This window comes from Salmo salar, chromosome 16, assembly GCF_965601325.2.
Source record: "Salmo salar chromosome 16, fSalSal1, whole genome shotgun sequence".
NCBI lineage: Eukaryota > Metazoa > Chordata > Actinopteri > Salmoniformes > Salmonidae > Salmo > Salmo salar.
In genome coordinates this window covers 7121230-7148616 of record NC_138306.1, presented here as the reverse complement: position 1 = coordinate 7148616, position 27387 = coordinate 7121230, and the positions used below count along the sequence as shown (strand labels likewise).

General features: G+C 41.9%; 1 protein-coding gene across 4 annotated transcripts in view; it reads left to right on the top strand.

Annotated features, from left to right (window-relative positions):
* Positions 1-27387, top strand: part of LOC106573096 (anoctamin-1) — a 70852-nt gene that overhangs the window by 29245 nt on the left and 14220 nt on the right. For 2 of the 4 annotated variants that reach the window (XM_045696892.2, XM_014147793.3), the window contains 16 exons: positions 1432-1486; positions 1647-1698; positions 2086-2141; positions 3400-3441; positions 9771-9835; positions 10109-10243; positions 12277-12437; positions 14704-14786; positions 15907-15978; positions 16278-16352; positions 18059-18133; positions 19244-19445; positions 20151-20262; positions 20496-20553; positions 21096-21196; positions 22592-22734. In XM_045696892.2, coding sequence (XP_045552848.1) covers positions 1432-1486; positions 1647-1698; positions 2086-2141; positions 3400-3441; positions 9771-9835; positions 10109-10243; positions 12277-12437; positions 14704-14786; positions 15907-15978; positions 16278-16352; positions 18059-18133; positions 19244-19445; positions 20151-20262; positions 20496-20553; positions 21096-21196; positions 22592-22734 — 1487 coding nt within the window. The remainder of the gene's footprint in view (positions 1-1431; positions 1487-1646; positions 1699-2085; positions 2142-3399; positions 3442-9770; positions 9836-10108; positions 10244-12276; positions 12438-14703; positions 14787-15906; positions 15979-16277; positions 16353-18058; positions 18134-19243; positions 19446-20150; positions 20263-20495; positions 20554-21095; positions 21197-22591; positions 22735-27387) is intronic. The other 2 variants (XM_014147797.3, XM_014147796.3) reach the window with 1 other exon arrangement.

The following is a 27387-nucleotide window of genomic DNA, read 5'->3' as shown; positions in this document are numbered from 1 at the left end:
TAACATATGGACTTCAATTCCTGCTCCAATCCATCTTGGTTTCAAGGACATTTAATGCACTTTTAATGTATACGTCTAGTGGCATATGGTATGGCATGTGGTGGCATATGGCTGTTGGCACACATTGAGGACAGGCAAGAAAAACAACTAAAGGCTTGTATACGTGAGTATATAAGTATTACGATTATGTTTACAAGATTGTTCTCTAAAGCCCCAATTGCCGCTCCTATCCATCTTTGTTTAATGAGCATTTCATGAACTTCCTCAAATGGACTACTGTAGCGGCATATGGTATAACATGTGGCATACCTATTGCCACACACTGAAGACCGAACAGAAAAATAGCTAAAGGCCTGAAGGTTTGAGGGCTTGTACAACAAGAGACTATCAATATTAACTGTGACACAGTTTAGGAAGAACAAAAAACAAAAAGGCTAGTTATAAATAGTAGCCTAGCAGTTAGGAGAGTTGGGTCAGTAACCGAATGGTTGCTAGGTTGAATCCCAGAGCTGACTAGGGGACAAATATGTTGATGTGGTCTTGAGCAAGGCACTTGACCCTAATTGCTCCTGTAAATTGCTCTGGATAAGAGTGTCTGCTAAATGGCAATAAACGTAAAGATATGGTATGGTAAACAATTTCCTGAAAAGATGGAGTTACTCTACTGAGAGCTGAAATTGAACCCATTATTCTGTAACTCTTCCAGGAAAGAATTACCAGGAAGGACAGACATACCAGCTCACACATGATCTAGCCCAGAAGCAGAAGTCAAATAAACATGATGTTGATGTTGTGTTTAATGTAAAAAAAAAAGAAAAAAAAGGTCTTGTCAGCTTTTTTTCTTACTCAAACAACACACAACAGTATTTGTCTAAGGGCATAAGCTATAAACAGGGTTATTTCTGCCTGCGTTTGTTGTTGATTTGTTTGGTCTAGAGATTGGGTGGGAGTCTATCTTGAGCTGCTGGCCTAATGCTGGAGGCTATGCTATTCCATCCATGCTATCTATTCATCTGTTGTGCTGTACCTATGCTAACCAAAACAATCTCCCATGGGTTATCTATTACAGGTCTGTAAGACCTTTAAAGACATTTAGGCCCTCTAGTCCCTGGATGGGTAAGCCTGGTCCCAGATCTGTTACTGCGGTCTTGCCAACTCCACGTCGCGTGACAATAACCATGGGAGTTGGCAAGACAGTAGGAACAGATCTGGGACCAGGCTTTGTCCGGGGTGCCTAACCACTGACATCCTCTCTATAATTGTTTTCATTCCACGTCTGTGTGTAAAGCACTTCTGGGAAGGTCTTTATTGTGTGCTTGTACAACAGTAGGAAAGAGTGTCTCTCTTTATAATGTGGGTATATGACTTCAAAGACCAACTGCCTATATGTCCCCAGTTAACACAACAGTCTCTGTGTGTTTTCTGTAACAGGTTTGATTTATCAGACAGAGACTCCTTCTTTGACAGTAAAACAAGAGCTTCAATAGTAAGTGTTTCTTCATTGTGTCGGCCAAATCCTCCATTACAGTAGACTCTAGACTGCAGTCATTATGACCATTAGTTAGATGTTCTCAGTTTATTAATGGGAAACGTAATAGGAATGTGCTGTTCTGTATTCACTTATTCTTCACTTCTTATCTTATCAGGTTTTTGAAGTATTGAAACGTACAAAATGCACAAAGGCTAAGTATAGTATGGGTAAGTCATAACAGTCTGCCTTGTTTTATATACCCGTTGTCTAGGAGGGGTTTTCCCGTCATTGGGTAGTTGGAGTGTTATATCTGTGCTTATGTAGTGCATATGTATCATGCACAAGAATGCAGTAAGTATGCAGAATGTAGACAATAGTCTGTTCTTTGCGTGTGTGTGTGTTTTATAACCTATATGCCTGAACAAAATGCTGATTCTCAAATTGTCCTTTAGACTGAAATGGTACCTCTGAGTTGTCACTAGTACCAGAGGTGCAACCCTTCCTTTTAAGGGCATTTGTTCATGTACTTGGATATGCCAAAAGCAGTGACTAAAGATCAACAGAATGACCTGCTATTTCATTTGGATTTGAAACGGGTTTTTTTCTGCCTGTAGGGATCACCAGCCTGCTAGGTAGTGGAGTCTACACAGCTGCCTATCCGCTACATGATGTGAGTACTCATTGCAATCAGCATGTGTGTTTACAATACAACTAGATTGTACAATTTGTATCTGAAATGTGTCTTTTTGCATTATTATGTTATTCCCAACCACCACCTGGACATCACATATGTTGCTGTTTAATTACTTTTGAGACATCAGCAGTCAATTCAACTCTTGAGTGCTGACTATATGATACATTTAACTTCCAACTTGACTGTATATGCGCATGATTCTTAATATTTTAGTAGGCGTTGTTGAGTCCAGTCGAATAGGTCATGCGATACAGGCCTAGGCTTGCAGTAAATTGAGGTACAGTGGGGTCCGACATTATTGACGCCCTTGATAAAGATGAGCAAAAATGATTGTATAAAATAAATTATTCAAGTACTGAGCAATATTGTACGTAAAAAAAATTATACTAATACAATTGCTCAGAGAAATATATTTTGTTTAATAAGTAAAAAAAAAATTCTCAAAATGTTAACGGTCAAACTTATTGACACCCCTAAAGATTCTTAGAAATAAAGTAGTCAAGATGTTGTATTTGGTCCCATATTCCAAGCATGCAATGACTACAGCTTGTGACTCTACAAACGTGTTGAATGCATTTGCAGTTCTTTGTCGTTGAGGTTCAGATTATTTTCTGCCCAATAGAAATGAATGGTTAATAATGTATTGTGTCATTTTGGAGTCACTTTTATTATAAATAAGAATAGAATATGTTTCTAAACACTTCACATGAATGTGGATGCTACCATGATTACCGCTAATCCTGAATGAATCAAGAATAATGATGAGTGAGAAAGGGTCAAAGATCCCCAAGAAATGCTAACCTCTCACTATTACCAATAAAAAGAGAGGTTAGCATGTCTTGGGGGTGTGATCTTTGACCCTATGTAACTTTCTAATCTGAAACACAACAAAAATGAATAAACTGCAAATGCATCCAACAAGTTTCTAGAGTCATTGCATACTGGGAATATGGGACCAAATACTACACTTTTGACTACTTTATTTATAAGAATCTTTAGGGGTGTCAATTTTGACCACTACCTTTTTGAGAAACACAATTATTACTTGTTAAATAAAATCTCATTCTCTGAAAAATTGTATTAGTATAAAATAATATAATTTCCAAATTTTTTTGTTGAGCAAACAATATAGCTCAGTATTTGAATTATTTGCTCATCTTTATCAAGATGTCAGTAACCCTAATCTGGACGAATCACAAGACAGAGCCATAACTCTGTTTTATTTGTCGTGCAGGGAGATGTGGATGGTGAAAACGTGGAGCCCAATGATAGGAAGGTGAGTGACATAAATATGACCACACTGAACTTATACATTTTTTAGGAGATGTTAAAATACCACACCGCAGCCGTGTTACTACTGATGCGTTAATTGATTGGAGTACAGCTGTGTGTGTTTGTGAAAACCTAAAAGCGCCATCATATTTTTTTCTTAATTAAAAGTGCCAACATGTGGGTCATTTTTTTTATCACAAATTCGTCATGATTGTAAAAGAGACACTTTGGTTACATAAATTATTGGTTTTAATCCCCCAAAATAAGCATATGTTTGAAAATGTTCACACATTTATAGTCAAATTTGATATTTAAAAAATATACCTTTTTGTATGTTTTTCATGTTTTTAACAGTTGTTTTGATCAATTTCATCCATAGCAACTGGTCATGTTGATTCTGTGATACTCAGTCTGAGAAATTGGAAATTGAGCTGATGTACCGGTACAACCTAAGATGACTGCCAATATGAGCGTTATAAGTGATATACAGTAGGTGCCAGTGCCATCAGACTTTTAGTACCATCGGACTCTAACTTTGGAACTCTATAGGCTCCAATTGCATCTGAAACATGAAACGCTCAGCTTAGTATAACGACATTGACTGGAATCTAAATATGTATAGTGGATTTGGAACAGAGTCCAGCACAGATAAAATATATGAATGTTTTTTAAAATAGTATTTGAACCCAGTTTTAGTTTAGAGCAGACTCAAGGTTTGTTTGGCTTTCCAAAAGACATTCCTGTTCTTCAGCTCCTTCAGATTTTTTTGGTCCTCTGTTCTTAATGGGCTATGTCCTTGAGTTTACACCTCAGATGTCGTATGGAATTAAGGTCTGGATCATGCTTTGAGGTCTGGAAATTGGCTAGTCAAGAAGAGTGCTTTGTCTTTACCGATCTGGCAAAGGGCATTTCTGATGCCCTAAAACATAAGAAAGCAAAAAGGCATAATTTTGCCTATAAATTAGTTAAAACAACATGAAAAGTAGGAAATATCCAGCATCTTCATAGCTGTGTGTATCTGTGTAGCCAGGCTGCTGTGTGTGTTAATGGTGGTGTGGTGCTGTATGGGCCATCTGTTGAGTGCTAAAAGGATCCTATTGGCATCCCCATCATTGAAAAAGAGAATAACGGCATGTAATTGAGGAATGCGGACGTCTCAAAGTGTCTTATCTTCCTCCCCCTGGGACCGATTACAATAAGCTCAGCTTGGCAACAGAGGGAATCTACATAGCTCCTTGTGTGTGTGTGTGTGTGTGTGTGTGTGTGTGTGTGTGTGTGTGTGTGTGTGTGTGTGTGGGGGGGGGGGGGGGGGGGGGGGGGGGAGTGTGTGCGTGCATGTGTGTGTGTGCTGCCACATCCTCAGCCAGATGCCTTTTCATGTTTCATCACTTATCTTCACCACCATCTGTCTCATCCCCACGATAACCAAAAATGTGTCTAATTATCCAACTGTTTACACTCTTACAGCTAGCATAATCATGCAGATAAAATCAATGCAAGCGTAATATAGTTCACAAAGGATAAGTGTCTCTCAGAAAGGAGAGGAGGAAGAGGGGGGAGGAGGGGGGTAGTTTTAAGTGGTGACAAAACAAGAGAAGAAGCTGCCTGTCTGTAGCCTGTTGATTAACTAGGCTTTGTGGAGAGAGAAGTGTGTTATTTTGATATGGCCTCTACAGTTTTTCAGTAGGATGGTTGTGGTGGAAACCCTGCCTGTTAAGGGTGGAGGGTGGAGAGACAGAGAGACCCTCCCTGTACAGGGGAGAAAGGGAGAGAGAAAGAACGGCCTCATCACCCTCTTGTGACGCTGGCAGGACATCAGAAGGGGACAGTTCCAACACTCTGAGCCTGCACTGCCACAGGCATGGCCCAGCCAACCTCAGCATGATGTACCCGAGGCAGAGGAGAGGAGATGAGAGGAGCAAGGGGAGGAAAACAAAGCTCTGGCACCAAGCATGTGTCACCACACTTCTCTTTCCACATCAGAGAACTGTCAACATCTGAGCACTAGCCAGGGTCTTTGGGCAGAAGATGTGGCTAGAATACACACACACAGAGAGAGAGAGAGAGAGAGAGAGAGAGAGAGAGAGAGAGGGGGGGGGGGGGGGGGCGATAGAGAGAAGTGACAGAGCCTTCTAACCTCACAGGCATGTAGGTGAAGACAGTGATGAGACTCTCCCTGAGGCTACTCATTGTTTTCTTCATTAGTTGGATTATCTCTACAGGTATTGTCTGAATGTGGTATAAATATGATATGCTGGTCACATGACGGCTTGGTTTCAGAGTACCTTGCCTCACCCATAGTGACACTGAGGTGTTGGGGACGGGAGTGTTAGAAGGAATGTTTATGTGTGTTCTGAGACTTGAAAACTGGGTTGCACGCACACAGATCACTTACTGATGTCTGCATGGCTGTGAGAACTACTATGTGACCTGCCCAGGCACAACCCGATACCTCATCCATGAGGGCATATACACTACCGGTCAAAAGTTTTAGAACACCTACTACACCTACATTCAAGTGTTTCATCTTTATTTTTACTATTTTTGACATTGTAGAATAATAGTGAAGACATCAAAACTATGAAATAACACAATATTGAATCATGTAGCAACCAAAAAAGGGTCAAACAAATCAAAATATCTATTTTATATTTGAGATTCTTCAAATAGCCACCTTTTGCCATGATGACAGCTTTGCACACTCTTGGCGTTCTCTCAACCAGCTTCATGAGGCAGTCACCTGGAATGCATTTAAATTAACAGGCGTGCCTTGTTAAAAGTTCATTTGTGGAATTTCTTTCCTTCTTAATGCGTTTGAGCCAATCAGTTGTGTTGTGACAAGGTAGGGGTGGTATACAGAGATAGCCCTATTTGGTAAAATACCAAGTCCATATTATGCATGTACAGCTCAAATAAGCAAATAGAAACGACAGTCCATTACTACTTTAAGACATGAAGGTCAGACATGAAGGTCAGTCAATCCGCAAAAACCATCAATTGCTATGATGAAACTGGCTCTCATGAGGACCGCCACAGGAATGGAAGACCAGGAGTTACCTCTGCTGCAGAGGATAAGTTCATTAGAGTTACCAGCCTCAGAAATTGCAGCCAAAATAAATGCTTCACAGAGTTCAAGTAACAGACACATTTCAACATCAATTGTTCAAAGGAGACTATGTGAATCAGGTCTTCATGGTCGAATTGCTGCAAAGAAACCACTACTAAAGGACACCAATAAGGAGAAGAGACTTGCTTGGGCCAAGAAACACGAGCAAGGGAAATTAGACCAGTGGAAATTTGTCCTTTGGTCTGGAGTCCAAATTGGAGATTTTCGTTCCAGCCGCCGTGTCTTTATGAGACGCGGTGTGGGTGAACGGATGATTGTATTTTTACGGTGTATTTCCCACCGTAAAGCATGGAGGAGGTGTTATGGTGTGGGGGTGCTTTGCTGGTGACACTGTCTGTGATTTATTTATAATTCAAGACACACTTAACCAGCATGGCTACCACAGCATTCTGCAGCGATACGCCATACCATCTGGTTTGGGCTTAGTGGGACTATCATTTGTTTTTCAAAAGGACAATGACCCAACATACCTCCAGGCTGTGTAAGGGCTATTTTACCAAGTAGAAGAGTGATGGAGTGCTGCATCAGATGACCTGGCCTCCACAATCCCCTGACCTCAACCAAATTGAGATGGTTTGGGATGAGTCGAATTGCAGAGTGAAGGAAAAGCAGCCAACAAGTGCTCAGCATATGTGGGAACACCTTCAAGACTGTTGGAAAAGAATTCCAGGTGAAGATGTTTGAGAGAATGCCAAGAGTGTGCAAAGCAATCATCAAGACAAACGGTGGCTATTTAAAGAATCTCAAATATAAAATCTATTTTGATTAGTTTAACACTTTTTTGGTTACTGTGTTATGGAAAAACCCTTGAATTAGTAGGTGTTCTAAAACGTTTGACCGGTAGTGTATGTGTACTATGTGTACAACCAGTGCAAGTGTGTACATACAGGTGTACATGTACAGTGGGGTCTGTCGTTCTGCGCCTGAAGAAGGCAGTTAATCCATTGTTCCCTGGTAGGCTGTCATTGTAGATAAGAATTTGTTCTTAACTGACTTGCCTAATTAAATAAAGGTTAAAAATGTAAAATAAAGATGATCAAAAATGACTAAATAATACAAATACTGTATGCAAAAAAAATGTGGGAAATTATATTAGCATATGGACTGCCTTCTTCACTTCAAACCACAGGTTTTCAATGGGTTTTAAGTCCGGAGACTGAGATGGCCATTGCAAAATGTAGATTTTGTGGCCAATCAACCATTTCTTTGTGGATTTTGATGTGTTTGTGGTTATTTTCTTGCCGGAAGATCCACTTGCAGCCAAGTTTCAGCCTCCTGGTAGAGGCAAACAGATTTTTGGCTAAAATGTCCTGGTACTGGGTAAATTTCAGTATGTTGGCATTTATTGTCATGAATCTTGCCCTGGAGGCGGCTTTGCAGAGTGGTCACTAGCTAGCACAGCCACAAAGTCATTAAATCAGATTTTAAACGTAACCTTAACACTAACCTTAACCACACTGCTAACCTTAATGCCCACCCCTAACCTTAAATTAAGACCAAAGCGCAAAACAAAACAATTTTGACATTGCAGCTGGCGTAGCTATCAGAAATCGCTCAAATTCATGACGATCAACATCAACCTGCTATAGTTCATGATGCCGGTAACAAGGACCCCAGGACAAGTGGAAGCAAAATACCCCCATAACATCAAAGATCTACCACCATATTTTACAGTAGATATTTCTGCTCGTGCATTCTCATTTCGACGCCAAGCCAACCGCTGGTGTGTGTGGCCAAAGAGCTCTGTTTTCATGTCATCCAACATCCATGTAAATGCCTGGTGTTTGCTAAACAGCATTGGCACTTCGATTGGAACCGGTGTGCCAATCAGATGACATGAAAATAGAGCTCTTTGGCCACGCACACCAGTGGTGGGTTTGGTGACCAAATTAGAATGCATGAGCAGGAAAGAACCCCATACCTAATGTAAAATATTATGGTGCTGGATCTTTGATATTATGGGGCTATTTTGTTTTCGCTGGTCCTGGGGCCCTTGTTAATCTTTATCAAGGGTCTGAATGGTTCTTCAATGCCATTTCCACATTGTAAATTATCTTTAATCTTCTAAACGTAGAGAGAGAGAGAGAGAGAGAGAGAGTCATAGAGAGTGAGGGGGGGCTGAGAAAGCGAGAAACTGAGGAGGTCTTCTGGGGACAGCATGTCCTCTTTACTCTAAAGACAGCCTCTGAGATTTCCTTCAAGAGAACCATTGTTTTTTTTGGGGGGGGTGGTTGATAAAATGATCAAGGATACATAAGAGGCTCGACAAAATTAGGAATTAGACGAATATGAATGAGACGTGACGGATTCAAAAACAAATCAGTCTTTCAATCATAGATAATGATATTGTTGTGCTAGGATGCTCAGCTTCACAGTTCTACTCTGGCGCTTGATAAAAATCAGTCACTCAGCGAAACAACAGCATGAAGGGTGTTGATCGGAGACGCACAGACGGATGGATAGATACTGTGATGGAAAATGAGTGTGTGGTGTATTGGAGAGGAGAGCGAGGGCGAGGGCAGTAACATACAGTAACTGTGGTTAATGGAAGGAACATACAGCTGTTTTCCCCAACCCCCCAATACGGTAGACTGTGTTCCAACTCCACCAGTCACAACCTTCCCTACTCCCAGTCTCCCCACCCTGTTCCTCACCACCTCACCCCTCCCCCTCTCTGTCTCGCCTACTCCTTGAGCCCTCCCACCTCTCCCTTCACAACCTCACTCGTCTGTACTTTACCACGGTAGCACTGTCTCTCTATTCGTCCCTCCTGTCATCTGTTGTCAGTTGAAGGAAGAAAAAGGAGCTGGCTTCAAACGCCTTTCACGCTCTCTCACCGTCTCTCACCCTTTTGGCTCGCGGGTCTTTAACCGCAGCTCATGTGAGCCCTCAGAAGTCAAAAGACCCATTCACATGTTCTCACACACTCTCTCCAGCAATCATGCTTAGAGCTGAGATGGATATACTTGTCAGTGAGAGTCATAGGGAAGATGGGTCCAATGCTGAAAGATTGAAGTGAATGCATGTTGGTTTGAAAGCAATATCTCTGACGGTGGACTAACAGCCAAAACATTTGCTCTACACTTGTTTGCCTCTTGAATGAAGAGATCAAGCAAAAAATGACTTTTCAACTGTCTTTTTGAGTGTGGACCCTCTAATGCATGTGATGGTTTCAAAGTAACCCATCGTGTTGTTCTTTGTTTCAGCTCTTGTATGAGGAGTGGGCAAGTTACAGTGTATTTTACAAATACCAGCCTATCGGGCTAGTGAGGTGAGTTAAAGTTTCATATTCTAAAACTGAACTTGAAAGCTTAGATTGCTCTGTTCTTCCTCAATCTCTGTCTGATTAATGTCTGTTCATATCGAAACGTCACAATATGTTTTAATCTAAATATTAAAAATATATAAAAAATATGAAGGGAGAAAGTGTTGGACCTTACTTTCTAATGCAGCGTGTTGTTCATCATGCAGGAAGTACTTTATATGTATTCTACTCTACTCTATTCTATTCAAAAGCTGAGAATGTTCTGTTCTTCCCATGCAGAAAGTACTTTGGGGAGAAGATAGGGCTGTACTTTGCTTGGCTGGGGCTGTACACCCAGATGCTGATCCCTGCTTCTGTAGTGGGAGTCATCGTGTTCCTGTACGGCTGTGCCACTGTAGACAACAACATTCCCAGGTTAGCAACATAAGGTCCCATACACAGCTTGTCAGAAAACCAAGGAAATAGTCATAGGTTCTATCCGACAGAATCATAGGGCATGACTACGTGAGGTTATGATTCACACAATTCATTCACTGTGTGCAAGGGACCTAAGACCATTGAAATGATTGAAGGTAAAGCAAATGGAAACCCCATAAAGTGTCCTCCAGAGACATAGTTCAAGTAGAGGTATGACCTCACGTCCTAATCAGACATCCAATTGAATCGCTTCAAATATTGTGACAGACAGCTTTAGGCTGTAGAGTGGTTAACAGTGGGATGGGGACACACAGTAGAGAGGAACTGTGCCATGGTAACTGTGTGCACAACTTGAAGCCAGGCCAAAGATAGAACAAACAGACATCTAAACGATTTATATTCCAAACTTAATTAAGACAAAGGTTTAACAGTTTATATTTATTACGGTAACGTATAACAAACAGATAAATGATTTATGTGCAATAGTTTGAAAATACACTGAAACCCATCAATTCTGCGTTCATAGCCATCACGTTGTTTCCAGTTCAGAATACCTGTCATGCGCTGTACCTCTGTCTTGTCTGGTCCCTACCTTCCGGCTCGTGATTAACATTTTCAATCATCTTCACTTCCTGCTAGCATAAATAATGCAGTTTAATAAAGTATTGACAAGTTAGACCAGGTCACTTCCTACTGCCTGCTGCCTTAAGCTTAGTCTTGGTTTGGCAGTCCAGAACAATAAAAAGGAAACAAGGAAACGTGTTCCTCCGGAGACAGAAGAGGTGATTTCTAAAGACCAACATCTGGTTGATGTTAGAATAGACGACAAGGCGAGCTGAAGCTTCACCCCTGGCTAACGTCTCTCGTCTCAGTCAGGATAGCTCTCTGTGTCTCAATTCTCTGCCACTGGAGTTCACAGGAACTGAATATACTTGACTTAGCCTCGAGCTCCAGCGTTCTACTGTGTTGAGAGCCTGGCTCGTGAGACTAGACCTAACTTAAACTACACAATCCAGATCCCTGACATTATTGTGTAAATATTTTCATCAATAGTCGCTTCAGCGAACTCTGGGCAGGTGTACATTCAACATATGTACAATGATTTATTCAATACTCAGTATAATATCAGAATATATTAGATCTATAGAAGTCAAAAGTCCCTATAGCTTGCAGTGGTTCTCCTAGGATTTCTTTCAGCGGTGGTGGACAAGGTAGCGGGGAGGGGGATTGGATGTTGTAGAACGACTATGAGAAGGTCACTTCTGGTGATATTGTTTTAAAGACATTCTACTCCAAAATGCATGAAAATGGAATTACTGTATGTTGACACCATCTGAAATATAACTAATGCGTGCCACTGCACTGTGCTCTGTTTGTTACAAATATATGTTGTAACTTGTCACTGATCTTAAAGGGATAACGCATGAGATAGCGTTAAATATAATCTTAAAGGGATAATGCAAGATTTTGGCAATTAAACAATTTTATTACTTACCCAGAGTCATATGAACTCATGGAGACCATTTGTATGTCTCTGTGTGCAGTTTGAGGAAGTTCAAGGTAGTTTTCGATAACCATTGCTAACTAAAGTAGCGCAATGACTGGACGTCAACAGGAACAGCTAACAGCTGTTCCCATAGACTTCCACTCATTGTGCTAATTAGCAATTGCACTAATGCTAGTTAGCTACTTCCTTTGAACTGCATGTAGAGACATAAACGGTGTCCATGAGTATCCATTCTGAGTAAATAGAAAAAGGGATTCATTGCTAAAATCTCGCACTATTCATTTAAAAGAGCATCTCTGCAGAAAGTATATATATGTAAAAAAAATATACAAATACATATTTTTGGGGGAGTGGCGGCAACGATTTAGCAGTGGCGGGCCACCGCTGCTAAAGGAATATAGGGGAAACACTGGCTTGACAGGCTGGCCTAATAACACTGGTGGCAGTGAGCTGAAGAGGGCTGACTGTTTGTCTATCCCCCCCTCCCTCTACACCTCCTTCCCACCATCTTCCCTCTTTACAGCATGGAGATCTGCCACCCCAGGAACAACATCACCATGTGCCCGCTGTGTGACAGAGCCTGTAACTACTGGAAACTGAAGGAAGCCTGCGGGACGGCCCGGGCCAGCCACCTCTTTGACAACCCTGCCACCGTCTTCTTCTCCATCTTCATGGCCCTCTGGGGTAAGAGGCTGAGGCTCGTCCACACAACATAACAGAACAGCACGACTTTATTTCTGTATCTGTATGATTTATTTAACAGTGACCACACTCAATAATCAACAACTCAGATGGTACTGTGAAGCCCAGCGATAGACTAGCATCCTGTACATCAAGCTGCCGCACACTACAAAAACAGGAAATAGGCTATAGCCCAATGGGCCTTTCTTGCTCGGACAAGATGATACTAAAATGTAACAGTCCCGGACTTAGCTAGACAGTTAATTTTTTATCCGTAGTCCATCTCAACTTTTGTAATAATAAAAATGATGTAGGCCACTTATCAGATGTGTTTATCCAAAGTGTTCAAATATGGAGATGGTTGTGTGCTTAGAGGGCACAGTTAGATAGACTATTTCCTCTGTACACTTCCCACCTGCGACTAACAGTACAGTGCATATGTTTTTAGTGTGTGTATGTGATCCCTGCAGGAAATGAACCTACGGCCTTGGCATTGGTAGCGACTGAGCCACACAGGACCCCTCTAAACAATAGGACTGACTCCTTTTTCTCAGCTCCATCTATTTTCTTCTTCCAGATGTTTAGTCTCCCGGTTGTATTCTTTCTTTCTTTCTTTCCTCCGTTCATTTCCGACCATCTGCATCCACTATTCTCTCTTTCTTTCGCTCCTTCCGGCTCTTTCAACCATGACTGTCCGAGCAACACTAAGCCCCGTAGACTAGACTGTACAGTGTCTTACTAAGTGAATTGAACCACATTCACTTTAAAAACGGACTCTTCGGTGGTGCATTCCTGTGCTCTGTTCAGTGTCACAGTAATGCTGGGTCTGTGAGGCCTGAGACTGAAGGGAGGAAGCAATAGACTGGAGCACTGTATGAAGGCACAGGTACAGCCCTGGGATTTATTTGCGGTTTAACGTGTGTGTGTGTTATTTTCACTACTGGGCGTTATCATCTGGTGGTGATATGATAGGCGTGGATGAGGCTTTGTAGTGTACAGAACAGTATACAACAAGTACTACAGTATGTTGTGTTGTTGTTGTTCGACTAGTGAAAGAGTGATGCAACTGGCGTCCCTCACTGTTGGAAGCAGGACGTAGTGCATTACCGATCTACTAGGATTGAAGGTGCAATTATAAAGGGCTATTCAGACCAATTTAAGTAAATAAATGATACATATTTTTTTATAATTGTCTGTAAGCCCTCCCTGCCTCTGTTGTCAGAGTCAATATTATGAGCAGAAATTATGTTTTGGTTATCCACAAATGTACATACCAGCATCCCTAATGTAGTCAGATACCTGTACACATTGTCGTACTCCACATAGGGGTTCTTTTTCATTCAGTCACTCAACGTCAACACTATGGGAAACAGTACAGTAGTGACGTCTCGCTCATCCAGTCTCCTTCATCCAGGGTCACTCATCCAGTCTCGCTCATCCAGTCTTGCGTATCCACTCTTGCCAAGACGCTTTCATGGATGAACATTACATGGGTGAAATGTAGAACATGTTATCGCCCCAGGTGCCTGTCTGCATATAGACTGCCACCGCCCTTGCTGTTCCACTGGACTAGAAAATACCTACCTTCAATCCATGTCATCTCCACACTGAATTGCATCGAATTAGCGACACGTTTAGCCCCTCATCCCACGCACGTGGCAATTGATCATTTTGCTCATTATACATGTAATAATTGATCACTGCAATCTTAATTTTAGCACCTTTATTATGCCACACTAATTATCCTTCTAGCCTGGCTGAGGAACCATAATTGGACTGCCAGTCACTGATAATAAGTAATACAAATATACCATTTAACAGACACTTTCATCCAAAACAACTTACAGTCATGCGTGCACACATTTTATGTATGGGTGGCCCCAGGAATTGAACCCACAACCCTGACAGCGCAAGCAGCATGTCCTACCAACTGAGCCATACAGGACTCACTTCCACGTTACTATCTGCATAATCTGCCTAATGTTGAAAAAAACGACTGAATAAAAATGAACGCTTTATGGAGATAGAATTTCTTTAGATTTGCATCAAACTGTACAATCTGGGATTTGAAAAACATCAAAACAGCAGCCCCATCACTTTTTTGGGGGTATACAGCTGAGGGATGAGGCTTTGGACGCGTAACCCTTCTCAAATTCATAGACAGCACTCTAGATGGAAGGACAGACAATCTTGTTGATATTGCGGATTATGTTCTTCATGCGTTCAAGGGGCTCTTAGCGCAACTCTTAATCGCGTCGTGTTTCTGCAGCTGCCATGTTCATGGAGCACTGGAAGAGAAGACAGATGCGTCTCAACTACGAATGGGATCTAACAGGCTTTGAGGAGGAGGAGGTGAGTGCTCTCCTGTTAGTGTCTTGCATTTCACTACTATTTGTTTGTGAATGGGAGCGCCATATTGTAGACTGACCAAATAACGCAGTGAGTTGTTGTTTGTTTCAAAATGCTGCTATTACTGCCCAGTAATATTTTCTCCACAAATAGTTAATTGTTCATAATTCCATCACTAGCCATGGAAAACTGAATAGAAGAGAAAATGTGGTATAACTACATTTCAGTTGTCTTGTCAGTGTTGTTTTATTTGGAGACAATAATAATAACTGGCACAATAGACTATGACACCATTTTTTTTTCTTCAAGTCCATTTTCAAAAAGATTTCAAGGTTGAGAGATTTTTGTAACTCTCTTGTCCTCCTCTTTCCCCCCGTGGGTACCTACAGGAAGAGCTGAAGGTTTGGAACATTTCATTTTACACAAATACCCTTTTCCCCCTCGGTCACCATCTGGCTTTGCTACCCCCCCCACACTGGCTCTTCTTCTTCAGACTGTCCATGGACACCTTCACGCCCTCCTAAAGCACCCACAAACTACCCCGACCCATTGAACCACTACTCCTTCTCTGAATGCCATCTAGGGTTACAAAATTCTGCTAACTTCCAACTGGGGTTGCTGTATAAAACCTGGGAATTTTACAACCCTAATGGCCACTGCTTCTGGCCTGCTTACAGCACCTGAAACATCCTGTCTCCTTGGAGTCGGATGCCAGGTCCAGCTCACCAGCCCACAATCTCCTGGCCTGGCCAGTCCTCTCTCTGTCTCTCTCTGTCTCCCTGACCTGTCCCCTCTGCAAAGATCCATGCTGCTCCAGACCAGCAGCAACTGCAGCCTTGTCTTTGTGATAATGTCCTACCCATCTCAGTAGAAATAGGTAGAACCTGACTGGGTACCAGCAACTGCAGACAACTGTAGCCTTTGAAAATCTTCTACCTACTTTATACTGTAGAACTTGACTTGACTTTATAACCTCACCTCGACGCCGGGTTTGTTGACCCAGTTGGACGGACAGTGACATCCTTAACGCCTGTATTAAATTCTGCACCTGATGGGAGAATTCTATGTATCCCAGTCAGTCCCCATACAGTGTTAAGTGCTTCTGCCTCTATTCCATCCCTAGGACCACCCGAGAGCTGAGTACGAGCTCTGCGTTATGCAGAAGTCCCTGAAGAAAGAACACAAGACACAGAAGGTACTGATTGCTTATTCCTGGGTTTTCACTGTCATCCAACTTCTTCTGTAAATTGATTTGCAGTCTCTTCTTGACTCCTGATGTTTGGAAAAGTGTTTGCCTCTTACATAATGATTAATCCTCTCCTGTGGTAGATTTATGTGACACTCGTACCACACAGGTCTTTAAAAGACTACAGTGAGATTGTATGTCTTATAACAGTCTTTACGCCTTTACATGACTAGCGTGTGTTTTGTCTTGTCTTCTTTTACCTCTTTGTCTTGTGGTTTGTTGTGTTTGTGTCTTTTGACTGTATGAAGCCTACAGAGATAGCAGAAGAACCAACAAACAAATGGAAGCAAACAGTTCAATCTGCCATGGCTGGGCTTAAACTGGTACATTTAGTGTCCTCGCCTCCTCCCACACCTATCCCACACACACTCTGTACTATTCTGTCCAACACAAGCCCAATCCCAGTCATCTCATACATAGACTTCGGTTGGTTCCCAGACAACACACGCACACACACACGCACACACACACACACACACACACACACACACACACACTTTATATTAATTGAAATGGGCCAAATGGAGGTGTGTGTGGACTACTCACACACCTCCGTTTGGCCTATTTCAACGAATTGGGAGAAACTGCTCTTTTGTCTGTAAATCATGTTGATTGATGATTGCACATTTTCACAACAATTCCCAAGTAAAGTACAAATAGCGTTTAAGGGTTACAGTAAGATGTGACTTGACATCTCTGTCCATTTGACCTAAACAGCCCCCTCACTAAGACCCCCCCACCCCCCCACACACACATACACTCTCTCTCTCTCTCTCTCTCTCTCTCTCTCTCTCTCTCTCTCACACACACACACACACAAATGACCATGTACACACACACACACACACGCACACATACACTCTCTCTCTCTCCCTCTCTCTCACACACAAATGACCATGTACACGCACACACACACACACACACACACACACACACACACACACACACACACACACACACACACACACACACACACACACACACACACACACGCACATGCACACACTCTGTCACCGTCTGTCAGAACCAGTGCACTTTCTTCTTTCTTGACTTTCTTGTTCTTTTATTTGTTGTTGTTCTTTTCTGTGTAACTTGAGTCTGAATTCTCCATAGCGATAGTGCTTGGATCTCCATAGTGATAGTGCTTGGATCTCCATAGTGATAGTGCTTGGATCTCCATAGTGATAGTGCTTGGATCTCCATAGCGATAGTGCTTGGATCTCCATAGCGATAGTGCTTGGATCTCCATAGCGATAGTGCTTGGATCTCCATAGCGATAGTGCTTGGATCTCCATAGTGATAGTGCTTGGATCTCCATAGCGATAGTGCTTGGATCTCCATAGTGATAGTGCTTGGATCTCCATAGTGATAGAGCTTGGATCTCCATAGCGATAGTGCTTGGATCTCCATAGTGATAGTGCTTGGATCTCCATTGTGATAGAGCCTGGTGCTTGGTGCATGTTGAAAATGTTCTGGTAATGAGATTGAGACTGTATGGTTTGTTTTCTTGTACTTCCATGGACAGCATGTTACCCTGTTCTGTTCCAAAATGGCTGCTGGAAGGTGCTGACCTCTTCATTGACTTGGCTCCGTCGAAAATGGCACCCCATTCCATATACTGTGCACTACTTTTGACCGATGCCTTAGGGCTTGTTACAGGGCTCTGGTCGAAAATAGTGCACTACTGTATGTAGGGAGTAAGGTGCCATTTTAGACACAGTCATGTTCTGCCTGAGATTTGCTGCATAGAGAATGGAACGATGAGAACGATGAATGACTAAATGCTTGAAATATAGTGAATAAACTGTTGGAACACTGTCGTCTTGACTTCCAGGCTTGAATAATTCAGTATGAAACGTTTATTTCGGTGTAATGGTTTGTCAGCATCAAAACACCAGCTTTTCTCCTCTCTCCTCTCCTCCTCCATCGCTGTTTGGATTCTTCTGCTGTGATATTTTCCACATGCAAACAGTAACAGTACAGTTGGCTAGAACTCTATAGATCTTAATATTTTTCTCCCCTCTTTTAGACTGAGAAAGAAAAGCTGACCTGCAGAGACCGGTTACCAGCGTACATGACCAACATAGTCATGATGCTTCTGATGGTGAGTCCAACACATTTAGCAAAGCACAACTGCCAAGAGGCATTTAAGATTGAACCACATGCATTGCACAGACTTCTAATACTGTACATTGTTCATTAAAAAAACTTGTGCGTCAACAATGACATCATTTTGAATATTGAATAGCTCCCTGTGTGTTTATTCTATAGACTTACCGTTTCTTGTAGTGGCTGCAAATCAATCCCCTCTTTCCGACGATATAAAGTTTGTGCCTATTCCATAACATGGGGCTTGTGAAAGCGGTATTTTTCTACACATGCGAGGATCCAGACAAGAAAATCGTCACAAACTCGTCTGTAAAACCTGAACCGTTTTGAGCTACAAACTAATATGTCACCGCCATCTACAGATGAGGCTCTCATGAACAAGTCAGTGTTGGTGGTTTGGCTCCACGACATCCAAAAACTTTACGGCAGTCGTCTGAACTCTCTGTTGTGGATGTCCTCATTTCAAAGAGGTTTTCTCACAAAACAGACTCTCCAGACCGAACCGTTGGAGCTACAAACTAATATGTCACCAATATCGAAAGGGGAGACTCTCACAAAGGTGTCGGCTTCAGGGGAGTGGTCTGAAGGTAACACAGTACCGGGCTATAAAAATGGCAAAAAGTGTATAGGGGGTCAAATGTGCCACGAATAACGTGAGTAAACATGGGTCGAAACATTCTTTTCCTACGTTTTCTTATATCTCTCAGATATGGGACAGACACTTTGAAACCTTATTCCTTATGATTTATTTTCTGAATGTCTGTTTTGCCATGCACAAATGTGTTATTCAATGTGTTTCTATGGGCTATAGCAGTAAAGGTCAAATTTTCATCAAATATTTTGTATGTATATATTTTTATACCTACAGTGGTCCTAAAATTCTAAATCAAATGGATAAATTTTGAATTTTAGTACCATCTTAAAACAATTCCATACGTTAGCTTAGTAGATATTTTGATCTAAGGGCTGAGACCTACAATTCCTAAACTGTGTAACAGATGATACTGTATCTAAGCGTTTGACGGCACGCTGGAAAAGATTCTCAAAACCAAACCTACTAGTACTGACCTTGTCGGGAGGCCTTATCCCTGTCACCTCTTTCCAGATCGGGGTGACCTTTGCTATAGTGTTCGGGGTCATCCTCTACCGGATCTCCATCACGGCAGCCCTGCACATGAGCAACAACCCCACGACGCGATCCAACGTCCGTCTGATGGTAAAAACCACCGCCGCAATCATCAACCTAGTGGTCATTCTGATCCTGGACGAGGTCTACGGAGCCGTCGCCCGCTGGCTCACTGTCCTCGGTACGTCTGACAACTTGTATTGAAGTAGGGCATGCACATCCACTAACTAGCAAGTACAGTACATGGTATACAAAATCAGGTCATGGAAGAAAGATTCCCTATCTTTGCATGTCCTCGGGATGTCAGCCTGACAACCTAATTCCAATACTGTAATAATAATACATGCAGATAGCACATTTAATGTGCTTTTAAAGACTGTTCGAAAGCTATCAACAAGGCATTTTGGGTTCTATTTATCAGTGTCCTAGGTCAGTCTGACAACTTGTTTGAACAATTCCTCGGGCAAGACCCATTTACAGAAAGTAAAGTGTGCATTTTGCATTGACCGTCCGCCTGCTTCCCTATTAGCTGTGTCACCACTAGCTAGGATATCTGTTGGCCATTTCTAACAACATGCCAATGTACTGCATCACTGTGCTACCTACTTTTCCAACTGAATATAGCTCCAAAATGTATTTGCGCCTAAGTGACAACAAACGTACCGTCATTTGGTGTACTGAATGATCTAAATCGATCAAATGTATTTATAAAGCCCTTTTTACATCAGCAGATGTCACAAAGTGCTTATACAGAAACCCTCTAACACTCCTCTTTCTCTATAGGCCTAGATCCGATCCTACTATTCTCTTTCGAGTCAAGTCTCGAGCGGCAATGGCCTTCTAAGTTATTCATTAACGTCTGTACGTCTCCTGTCTGTTTTCTCAGAGGTCCCAAAGACAGACAAGAGCTTTGAGGAGAGGTTGATATTCAAAACGTTCATTCTAAAGTTTGTGAATGCCTTTACTCCCATCATATACATAGCATTCTTCAGAGGCAGGTGAGTCCCCGCGGCTTCTTTCTCTACTCTCAATTGTTCTGTATGAGCTTGTTATGTGATGTGATGTGAAGCAATGTGATGTTATGCAATGCTTTTCTGCTATGCTGTGCTATGCTATCTTATGTCATGTCATGTTGTGCAATTTTAATGACACAGTCTATGTCAGTAAGAGGTCGTAGAGTTTCTCTCAGTGTTGCCTCTCCCGACTTCCTTCCTCATGTCTCCTCATACAGGCTTGTTGGACGACCTGGAAGTTATCTGTATGTGTTTGAGTCGTACCGCATGGAAGAGGTTAAACACTTTTTTACTATAAACCCTCCTCTTAGTCTCTGAGAAAACTCTGCATCATGAACAGTAATTTAGAGAGTTTTATTAAAGATGTATTCCATTATTTGCCATGTTAAACAGGTATATTTAATTTTCATGCGTTTTATCATAATGCATGGTGAAGTATAATGTTATTAAGAGCAGATGGCTACGAATTAAACACTGTTAGTTAACCTAGGAACATAAATTAGGAGTTCACATATTCAAAATAAATCTGTATAATTCAAGTGCTGTTCTCTTGAAGCTGTCAATCAAAACGCTAAAAACAGTGTTAGGCTGGGATTCAATCAAACATAGATAAACGACCACGATTGTCTCTCTTGAGCCGATATGCAGCGTTTACAGTGAACTTCGATCTCTTTGAATGTCAGGGAAATTGCATTTTGCTGTGAGGAAGTCGTAAATCTGGGTTGGTTTGAATCCCATCCTTTTATCACGTTCGTCTTTCTGTAATGGAAGTGTGTTACAGTACAGAAGTGTTTAACTAGTGGGTTTTTTCTCTGCAGTGTGCTCATGGAGGATGTCTGATGGAGTTGTGTATTCAGCTCAGTATCACCATGTTGGGAAAGCAACTCATCCAGAACAATTTATTTGAAATCGGCATCCCGTGAGTTCACACACAAGCGCACACGCCAGCCTCATCACACACACTACAAAACAAAGTCTGCATATCTGACTTGCCAAGTTAAATAAAGGTTAAATACATTATATAAATAAATATCAAGGATGCAAATGCCAGGCCCATAAGTAGTTTTCTATGCTGATCTGATCCGAAAACATGACTGTGTCCCTGTCCCTGTCCCTCCACTGTGACTATGTTTCTGTGCCACTGCCTGCCTTTGGCTCTGACTGTAACTGTATCCCTGTCTGTAACTGTGTCCCTGTCTGTAACTGTGTCCCTGTCTGTAACTGTGTCCCTGACTGTAACTGTATCCCTGTCTGTGACTGTGTCCCTGTCTGTAACTGTGTCCCTGTCTGTAACTGTGTCCCTGTCTGTAACTTTGTCCCTGTCTGTGACTGTATCCCTGACTGTAACTGTGTCCCTGTCTGTAACTGTGTCCCTGTCTGTAACTGTGTCCCTGTCTGTAACTGTGTCCCTGTCTGTAACTGTGTCCCTGTCTGTAACTGTGTCCCTGACTGTAACTGTGTCCCTGTCTGTAACTGTGTCCCTGACTGTAACTGTGTCCCTGTCTGTAACTGTCTCGCTGTCTGTAACTGTGTCCCTGTCTGTGACTGTGTCCCTGTCTGTAACTGTGTCCCTGACTGTAACTCAAAATCAAATGTATTTATATAGCCCTTCATACATCAGCTGATATCTCAAAGTGCTGTACAGAAACCCAGCCTAAAACCCCAAACAGCAAGCAATGCATGTGAAAGAAGCACGGTGGCTAGGAAAAACTCCCTAGGAAAAACTCCCTAGAAAGGAAAAAACCTAGGAAGAAACCTAGAAAGGAACCAGGCTATGAGGGGTGGCCAGTCCTCTTCTGGCTGTGCAGGGTGGATATTATAACAGAACATGGTCAAGATGTTCAAATGTTCATAAATGACCAGCATGGTCAAATAATAATAATCACAGTAGTTGTCGAGGGTGGAACAAGCACGTCCGGTGAACAGGTCAGGGTTCCATAGCCGCAGGCAGAACAGTTGAAACTGGAGCAGCAGCACGGCCAGGTGGACTGGGGACAGCAAGGAGTCATCATGCTAGGTAGTCCTGAGGCATGGTCCTAGGGCTCAGGTCCTCCGAGAGAAAGAAAGAAAGAGAGAAAGAGAGAATTAGAGAGAGCATATTTAAATTCACACAGGACACCGGATAAGACAAGAGAAATACTCCAGATGTAACAGACTGACCCTAGCCCCCCGACACATAAACTACTCCAGCATAAATACTGGAGGCTGAGACAGTGTCCCTGTCTGTAACTGTGTCCTGTCTGTGACTGTGTCCCTGTCTGTAACTGCCCTATATGCTGTATGGCGTCTTATGATTGTGTTCCTTTGTGTGCAGGAAGCTGAAGAAGTTGATAAGGTACATCAAGTCTAAGAGAAGGTCCTTCCAGGAAGAGGAGAGGGAGAAGAAGTTACAGCGCTATGAGACAGACCACTTCCTAGAGCCCTTCGCAGGCCTCACGCCAGAGTACATGGAGATGAGTGAGTCTCTCTCTGTGTGTGCGTGTGTGTGGACGTGCGTACGAGTGTGCGTGCTTGCGAGCGTGCATGCGTGTGTATATGTGTGCGTTTGTTGAACCCTCTGACACTGCTGGAGCTCCCTGTGAGACCTTCGGTAGCAGGACCAATCAGTCAGACAGACCCTATTCTCAATGATTTGTTTTGAATATAGCATGTAGCCTTTAACTACATTCAATGCCATGCAAATCTTAATCTGGATATGCTTGTCTTGTCTACATTGTCCAGTTTATTTAAAACTCCTCTTCTTTCTCTGCTTGTTTTCTCCATTTTTCATGCACCTTGGTTTGAAAGCAAGGTAACAACAGCATTTCTGATTGTCCTTTATGTTCCAATTGAGTTGTGAGGGAACTGTTGCCTGACCTCTAGGTGTGAGGTAACCAAACCCATTCTGCTGCTGCACTGTAAACCCGGTACATGTTTTTAGTATGGCAGATATTTCACACCTCTGCTATGGCAATTCGAGCGGGCATTAGTCCGAAATAGCTGTACTGTACTGTGAAGAAAGTTACATTCCCATGTTGAATTTTTTTTTTTTTTTTTTGGTTGTCCCCATAGAACTGTTTTTGGTTCCAGGTAGAACCCTTTTTGGTTCCAGGTAGAACTAGTTTGGGTTTCATGTAGAAACCTCTGGGGAAAGGGTTCTATATAGAACCCAATAGGGTTATACCTGGTACCAAAAGGGTTCTATCTGGAACCAAAAAGGGTTCTTCAGATGGTTATCCTAAGGGGACAGCCGGAGAACCCTTTCATGTTCTAGATAGCACCCTTTTTTGTAAGAGTGTAGGACAATATCACTGTAATGCTTTAATACATGTTATCCTCAAAGGTGATAACATGTGAAGGAACACTGGTCCACAATCCACAAGCTGGTTAGTTGGCACCTTCGTTCAAAGACAAGTGTCACAGCAGGTGGAAGAAGGTCCCTTTCAAGGTCAGCAGAATGGTAGCATTCTAGGTAGACTATTTTGCAGTCGCATGACAGATCACATAGCACCTGGATAGGTGTTTAACAAATCAGCTAACCACATCATATGATCTAGCAATCTGATGCCCGGGTGCCCGACTGAGCAGTCGATGACGTGCCACACAGCCATTGGTTGATGCGTGCAGTGTGACTGCAGTGTATTCGCCCTGGAACACTGTCATGTCAACAGGAAGTGGCACAGTAAAAGTTGTGGAAACTGTGAGGACTGGGGTCTCTACTGAGTAAACTCAGGGTTTATTTCTGTTGGCCAGAGGACCAGTGAGACCCTGTGATGAATAAAACAAATAGCCTTGTTTTTGTTGTTATGGAGATCTTTAGATGTAACCCCTGTCGTGAGAGAATTCTGATAAGCCTTCATGTTGGTTTAGAAACGATGGTCAATTAATTGCATCAAACAAGCAAAGCATTTTAGTCTGTCACTGTACTGATTTTGGCTCCAGCTTCAAACCGGCAGATGTGAATAGATTGATTAAAGAATTAGATGGAGATGGCTTTTATTTTGTATTGACTTGAATGCTGATGAAACCTCAGGTGGCTGGCTTTAGCAAATGTCAAAGATAGAAGCAATTAATGGATGAGGGACCCACAGGCCTTTTTCCTCAGCTAGATAATTAGAGCCCATGTCTTTTGATGAGCTAGTAGAAGATATTTATGACTTAAATATTTAACAGGGTATTGGATAATGTGTTGCAAAGGCTGTATGGGAAAAAAAAGATTTGGGGGTATGATCTCAAGTTTTTTTTTATTATTCAAATTCTGTATTTGTGTTTACTACTATTGTAAAGTAACATTGATTGAGTAGAATATAGAGTATTTAAGACAACAACATAATTTTTCCTGCACTGTAAGTATGGACATTTTAGAGTAATTTACAGTACTCAAAAAAAGCAATGTTCAAGTTTCAAGTTTTTAATGTCACGTGCACAAGTGCAGTGAAATGTCTTTCTTTCAAGTTCTAAACCTAAAAATGCAGAAATCAATAACAATATAATACAAAAAATGACATAAAGTAAAACAAAAACGCACAAGAAAGTAAGTAAGCATACTATATACACGGTCAGCCAGTTCCAGTACCATATTTGCAGTAGAGGGATACTGGAGGCATACTGGAGTGATAGAGGTCAATATGTATATGGGTAAGGTGACTAGGCATCAGGATATATGATAAAGAGAGAGCAGCAGCATATATGATGGTTGTATGTGAGTGGGTGTGCGTGTGTGTGTGTAGAGTCACTTGTACAGTGCCTTCGGAAAGTATTCAGACCCCTTGACTTTTTCAAAATGTTGTTAGGTTACGGCCTTATTCTAAAATGGATTAAATAGGTTTTTTTCCTCATCAATCTACACAAAATACCCCATAATAACAAAGCAAAAACAGTTGTTAGAAATGTTTGCTAATTTATAAAAAATAAAAAAAGTATTCAGACCCTTTGCTCAGTACTTTGTTGAAGCACATTTGGCAGTGATTACAGCCTTGAGTCTTCTTGGGTATGACGCTACAAGCTTGGCACACCTATATTTGGTGAATTTCTCCCATTCTTCTCTTCAGATCCTCTCAAGCTTTGTCAGGATGGATGGGGAGCGTTGCTGCACAGCTATTTTCAGGTATCTCCAGAGATCTTCGATAGGGTTCAGGTCCGGGCTCTGGCTGGGCCAGTCAAGGACATTCAGAGACTTGTCCCGAAGTCACTCCTGCGTTGTCTTGGCTGTGTGCTAGGGTCATTGTCCCAGCTCCACAGAGGAACTCTAGAGCTCTGTCAGAGTGACCATCGGGTTCTTGGTCATCTCCCTGACCAAGGACCTTTATCCCCAGATTGCTCAATTTGGCCAGGCGGCCAGCTCTAGGAAGAATCTTGGTGGTTCCAAAGTTCTTCCTTTTATGAAGGATGGAGACCACTGTTTTCTTGGGGACCTTCAATGCTGCAGAATTTTTGTGGTAACCTTCCCCAGATCTGTGCCTCCACACAATCCTATATCAGAGCTCTACGGACAATTCCTTCGACCTCATGGCTTGGTTTTTGCTCTGACATGCACTGTCAACTGTGGGACCTTATATAGACAGTTGTGTGCCTTTCCAAATCATGTCCAATTGAATTTACCACAGGTGGACTCCAATCAAGTTGTAAAAACATCTCAAGGATGATCAATGTAAACAGGATGCACATGAGCTCAATTTCGAGTCTCATAGCAAAGGGTCTGAATACTTATGTAAATAAGGTATTTCTGTTTTTGATTTTTAATACATTTGCAAAAATGTCTAACAACCTGTTTTTGCTTTGTCATTATGGGGTATTGTGTAAAGAATGCTGAGGATAAAAAATATATATATTTTAGAATAAGGCTATAATGTAACAAAATGTGGAAAAAGTCAAGTGTTTTCAATACTTTCCGAATGCACTTGATGCTCAAGTTCATTGAGTGAAACAAGAAGATCTGCAGCAGCAAGATACAGTATCAGAAGAAACATACTTCCTCTTCGTGTGGGAGTTAGACGAAAATTGTTTTTATTCATCCTGGAAACCCGTTACCGTTTTATAATTGAATTGCTCCTAAGCCAAGCACATAACTAATTGAATGAATGAATTACTTCCTTCCTCTGTACCAAACCTACACCGTAGGCCTTCTCCTCCACGACAGACAGCAGTGTTTTATGCAGATCCTCCTGTTGGCACACACCTCTGCCAGACCCTCCATCAGGCTCTTTTCACCGTGATGTGTCATTTGTCTTCTGTCCCATAGTTTAGTCAACATGGCCCTGGTCCTGTGGTCATCATCTTGCTTTGCCTGTCTTCTCTCTCTTTCTCAAGTGTCTCGATTGCTCCATCTTTCTCTCTATCTCTCTCTCAAGTGTCTCGATTGCTCCATCTTTCTCTCTATCTTTCTCTCTCTCAACTGTCTCGATGCTCCATCTCTCTCTCTGTCTTTCTCTCTTTCACGATCTACAGATGTAGGATCTTATTTTGATAACCCTGTAGCAGGAGAACTTTCCTGCAATACAGGAAATGTAAAATGTGTAGTGTATTTGAGGTTTACAAAGGCTTCTGAAGTTTGTAATTTCCATTTAGAAATTTCAGACTTGATTTTCCCTTTACAGAAAAATGTTTCAACCCTTACAAAAAATGCCCATTAATTATAATCTACATAATAATTAACATTTCTTGTTGCTGCAGGATTATTTTCCTGCTGTAGCAAACTGGTTCAAATTAAGATCCCACATCTGTATCTCTCAGATTATCATATATTTGCAATCTAAAAGGTTTGTTAAGACAGCTCTTAAGACATACATTGTTTGTTCTCTGTCTGCTCTCTGTACTCTTGAGAATGTCTTAAACAACAGAAGACCCCAGTTACAGGGCTTTTTAACTTACGTCATTCTCAGAAGAGGCAGTGACTCTCAGTTAATGCCTGGTGAGTAGGTCTATTCTCAGAGAGTTTAAGACTTAACTTCATTTTCATGGCATCGCATATATTTCACGCTCCCACATTATGGGTATTATGGGATTATAAGAGGAATGTTCTTATCCAATGTTCATAACCTGCAGTCTATTAGTCCAAACCTTCACCAGGCACACCCAAGTTCCACACATTTATTATAGGAGTTGCTGCACCTTGTGGTGTTAGATTTCCCC